General features: G+C 46.1%; 2 protein-coding genes across 2 annotated transcripts in view; one reads left to right on the forward strand and one right to left on the reverse strand.

The window, feature by feature from the left end:
• LOC126576704 (potassium voltage-gated channel subfamily H member 8) overlaps positions 1-1,339 on the forward strand; it is a 30,009-nt gene extending 28,670 nt beyond the window's left edge. Inside the window, exon 14 of the mRNA XM_050238009.1 lies at positions 160-1,339. Coding sequence (XP_050093966.1) covers positions 160-1,155 — 996 coding nt within the window. The 3' untranslated portion in view covers positions 1,156-1,339. The remainder of the gene's footprint in view (positions 1-159) is intronic.
• A 69-nt stretch (positions 1,340-1,408) lies between these two features.
• Positions 1,409-3,388, reverse strand: LOC126576136 (myeloid differentiation primary response protein MyD88). The gene is made up of 2 exons (XM_050237279.1): positions 2,707-3,388; positions 1,409-2,638 (listed from the first exon to the last, which is right to left on the reverse strand). The coding sequence occupies exons 1-2, from the start codon at positions 3,068-3,070 to the stop codon at positions 1,638-1,640; spliced, it is 1,365 nt and encodes a 454-aa protein (XP_050093236.1). The 5' UTR covers positions 3,071-3,388; the 3' UTR covers positions 1,409-1,637.
• Positions 3,389-5,000: the final 1,612 nt, after the last annotated feature.

The following is a 5,000-nucleotide window of genomic DNA, read 5'->3' on the forward strand; positions in this document are numbered from 1 at the left end:
TTAACTCGCGCCGCACTGGCTGCAGTGCCAGAAGGACGGGGGTTTAGATAATAATTTTCCTACCAGTTCACGGTACACGGAGACAAATGTGATGCTTTGTAATTTGGAATTTATCGCCTGAGTAGCAGTGTGTGTTAAAGTTTTTTTTTCTCGTTTCAGGTACGAAATGCTATTCAAGCACTGCAGGAGATGACGTACAACACGATGAACTCCCAGCTGGATCTGGGACACTTTCAACCGGCACGCTCCATACCGAACCTGCAAAACGGTGCCGTCGGTATACTGCGCGAAAGCGACAACGTGCTGATGGCACGCAGCAGCTCCCATCCGCCGGAAATGTGGTGCCGCGAGATGAACGTGTTCGGCGAAACCGGGCTAACGAGTCCGAACGGCACGGAAATACTGTCCGATGCGATGTACCGGCGAAAGTCGATCATGTCGCAAAAGTACTCGGAGGAAATGTCGAGCTCAACTCAAACGGAGAACATGATCGACTTTGATACGCTGGAGAAGATAGTGCTAGCCCATCCGCACCTGGTGTTGAAGATACTGGGCGTGGAGGCGGTTTTCGGGAAGGAGAGTGATCTGCATCCAAAATCGTACCCGCTCAATACCATATCGGAGGTGGCCAGTTCGGGTGAAACCATCTCATCGAGGGTGCACGAATCGACCCAGTACAAGCCAGTACCGTTTCTGCATGCGAGCACGAACGGTAGTGCAACGGGGTTGCTACAACTCCAGACCGATCACGGACCGGTGATCGATGAGCAGATGCTGTACGATCACCATCCGCTGCTGCTCGATAGCTACCGGGAGGGTCAGTGTGGCGAACTGGTGCGGGGCACCGAGGGCAAGGACAGTAACAGTGACAACATATCTTTACCAACACCAACTCCACCACCACCACCCCTACTACCGCCTGCATCCAATCCAGACGATGTGCCTCTGCCGGGCACCACGCTCTGCAGCGTCCCGAACGCCGACTGCATTCTAATAGACGAAAATGTGAACGTACTTAAGCAATCTGCTATGAACCATATCTTCCGAAAACAGGACCGCGTACCACCGAATTATCGCTTCTCTGCCGGCGACGCCGATCACCTCGAGAAGGGGCTGAAAAATCTGCCCTCCTCCCGGTCGCTCGGTGGCAGTTGAAGCAACACGTCGCCGATGCCGCGACACCCAGCCAGCCGGGCATCGGATGCTCAAACCAAGTAGAATGGACAGTGCGTCGCGTAGCGAAGCCACACGGGGATGATGCTCTTCGACCGTGCTTGTGTTAAATCAATTTCAAATTCTAGTGAGAATAAAATGAGACATATTTTAATGCTAGCATGCAGCAGACACAAACCAATCAACAAAACAAGCGGTACAATCTTTTTTACTGTACGAATATTGAAAGTTTTTATTAACAGCTTAAAATCATTTGAAAAAAAACCATTTTACAAAATATTATGTGTGCAAATGCGTCACGTTGCGGCTTCCAGCCTTGCCCCGCTCTGCTGCCACCAAATGGCAGGCGGACATAAAATTGCACATTAAGTAAGGCACGATGATTTGAGCGGATCGCAAAACAGTATCACGATAGTTCGCCTAAAGGAATGCTTGGGGTGACTCCCTGTATCACGCGGGACGCATCACGCTGTGGTGGCAATCTTTTGACCGAAAGATTTGTACCACTTTCTTTTCGATTTTTTCGCCACCTTTTGGTTTGGCTCGGCCAGTGCTAGCGAAGAAGCGGACCTAATCGATAAGCTCGATAGCGGTTGCTCTTCGTTTTCGCAATCTCTTGCTAATGACATCGAGTTCGAGCCATTGACCATGAGCTGCGAGGTACTACGGCTCAGTTTACCCTTTGTCAAATGGAATGGAGATGACAGGCGACCCCAAAACGAGTGCGATTTCTTTGCCAGCTCGGGTACGGAGGGAATTTGGACAGTCAGAGCAGGGGGAGTCAATTGGTGTTTAGATTGTTTTTCGGGAACTGGTGATTGTTTTACCGCGACTGGGGGTAGTTTTATCGGTTCTGGTTCTACGATCATGCTTGGTGCAACTTTTGCTTCTTTAAGCTCCCCTGAAACACTTTCCGGCTTGGCTTGAATTTTGGCCGGATCTCTCACTGAATCCGTCAGCTTGTCCCAGAAGTTGAACAGTTCCCGCTGGCGTAGGTAATCCAGCATAAAAGTGAACTTCAAGTGCTGTGGCACTTCGCATTTCTCGATCACACAGGGAATCACCTTACGCTGCCGCTTCTCGATCTGCAGAGCGTGGGCAAACGTAACGGTGAACGTGTACAATGGACTCTCCAGAAACGCTTGCGAGATGAGCACAACCAACCGCCGGCAACGTTCCGTTATGAGACGAATCAGAACTGCGTGCTCACAGTTACCACCGGCCAGAATGTCTCGGTCTCTCAGGCACAGGCGCATTCCCCGTTTTTCGAGTTTTGCGACCATCTTTGAAGCAAACTCAATATCCTGATCAGCATACAGGATGAACGCATCGTATTGCTGTTTATGCTCGTGAGTATCGTCTCTGGTGATGATGTCCATATCCTCCAAATCGTCACCCGTCGTCTGTTTCATCTCGACCCGGTTGCTGCTCTGTTGCTTCAATAGAAATTTCACTGCGTCTTCCTCTGAAAGAAGGGAAACAATGATGATCTTTCGTTGAAGATCGTGCTTAGGACGGTTTATGAATACTTACCAAACGATTTCGACGTGTCATCGACGACATCCCATCGATCGATGCAACCGAGTACTTCCTGCAGCTGGGCCAAACTGGCTGGACGCTTACAGTTAGCGGATTCCTGGTCCCATAAGTCCAGCAGACACTTCGTGGGACTGGCGTTATTTTCCACTAGCGCATGAAACCGCTTCGGGATGCCAATCACATCGAATGCACCGCGCCAATCTCGAAAATAACCCTCTTCCGAGGCGAATATACGGCGGTGATTGAGCAATCCTGCCAGCAGCTCCCGCGAACGATCGCTCAGCGCCCGCAGCGGAGTCTTGGCTAGATCATGATTACCGACACTGACTTCCGTTACTTTTCCCTGATTATGTTCCATTCTATCGGATTTGAGGTGGAGTAACTACGCAAAAAAACGACTATCAAGCACTAAAATGGTCAAATATCCTGGAGCAGAGGACGCAAAACGCACATTTTATCACTTCGCAGAAATAAAAACATCCACGCGATTAGTCACTCCGGGATTCCCGGATGTCGGTCGAAGATTTCTGGCACGCTCTCTACAGTTGATTGGCTCCCAACGTGTTACAAAAGGAATTAGAATCCTTTTTCTCGTGGTTTCAACCTCGTTTATTCGTGAAATTGGGAAGAATTTTCCTCTTTTCACAGCGATTGTACACGGAGCAGCGATCGGAAGAAAAAAGGAAAACAACAAAACAGGGTTCCCAGCTGTGCAGTTTGTTTTGCTCATATTTCATCGACCATCACTGTAGATAACGAGTTAGGAAGGTCGGTCTGAAGCCGGGTTGCATTTGCAACACGCTTGATCTTTTTGAATTTGGGAACAAAAACGTGGGGACAATTTTACGATCCGAAATAGGGCCCTCGAAATTCCTGCTTAAATGAACGAAAAACGTATTATTGCGTTGCATTGGCCAACAGGTTAAGGTTTCTATTAACGCACCAACTTAATGTGCAATTGGATTTCGTGAAAAGCAAAATACAAGCAAGAAGAAATGGTTACGAGATTTCTTTCTAGCTGAGTGGTACCACGTGTCGGTTTGTTCCTGCTGGTGCGAGAACAATTGCCTGCTACTAATTACAGTTTCAACATTTGCAACGATTGGAACGAATATCTATCAGTAATTTACAATAACTAATGATTTCTCACTACAATCATGATTAAAACACCACTTCAATATTGTTGTCGATTTAAAAAAAAATCTCTGTGCGAATTTTATTTTACTTTTTGTATTCCCTGAAAGCTGATCCTTTCAAGAGTATTGTGTAAAAGTTTTGGATAAATCGGAGCAAGACTGACAAAGATACTGATTTTTGAAAATCCGCATTTCATACAAGGCTCCATGCAGCTCGCTACATTGAGAAGCGGTTGCCCACATAAATTGTAAACCCCGTCGAGATATCATTAAAATTGTTAATAGAATCACAAAAAGCATCGTTTTTTAACTTCAACAATTTGCCAAAAATCGAAAAATTGGAATAGCAACAAAAACTCTCCGGGGTACCTAGATAAACTTATAATCTTTCTAACGAATATCAATTTCAATATTTTTAGATGACCCGTCATGTCACTACGATGGGCACCGTAAAAAGTACCTTTGCGACGACACGACTACTCCAATTTGATGCGACGGATTAATTTTTCAATGGATGTTGCTCAAAACGATACAAAATACTCTTCAAAAGCTATAGATTAAAAAGCCATTTACTTGAAAAAATAAAGTTGAATGGTTACGTCACAAAAAATCGTCAAAAAATGGGCCTTTTTTGGCCCGAAAATATCGAAGCCCCTCCCCCCCCCCCCTAAAGCTGTGGTGATCATGCTCCTCGTTGAACATTGTTTGAAGACATAAAAGTGAACAATGAAAGACAACCGATGCGATGCGGTGTTTTTTTTTATTTTAAACTTCTTAAGCGATTAATTTTTATTCATTTTTAAATAATTTTTACATAATATAACAGAAATATTCTATACAAAACATTAGTTATTTTTTTCCTTTGTTTCATTAAATATACTTTCATGGTTTTGCATACTTTCTCCCCGTCCCCCAACCCCTCCGTGGCAGCATCATTGTTGTGTATGCTGCGTGTAACACACTCGATCGCTCGCTCGCCCGTTCGCCACTGCTGTAACGTGTTCCCCTCGTGTGGAGTGGGAAAGGGCGGGGAACACGCATGCACATACATACGTACTGTCTGTCTGTTTATTTTTTTTACCAAAGATTAAACGTCGACCAATCGATCGTCGAGATTGACCGATCTCTCGCTCGTGTAGGACCACCACCAAC

Source organism: Anopheles aquasalis, chromosome 3 (assembly GCF_943734665.1).
Source record: "Anopheles aquasalis chromosome 3, idAnoAquaMG_Q_19, whole genome shotgun sequence".
Taxonomy (NCBI): Eukaryota; Metazoa; Arthropoda; class Insecta; order Diptera; family Culicidae; genus Anopheles; species Anopheles aquasalis.

What these genes read in the sequence shown, in the direction of transcription:
- LOC126576136 (XM_050237279.1), bottom strand. Translation starts at nt 3,070, where the DNA reads ATGGAACATAATCAGGGAAAAGTAACGGAAGTCAGTGTCGGTAATCAT. An exon ending in TGACACGTCGAAATCGTTTG is followed by an intron (nt 2,639 to 2,706) that starts GTAAGTATTCAT and finishes CCCTTCTTTCAG; the next exon opens with AGGAAGACGCAGTGAAATTT.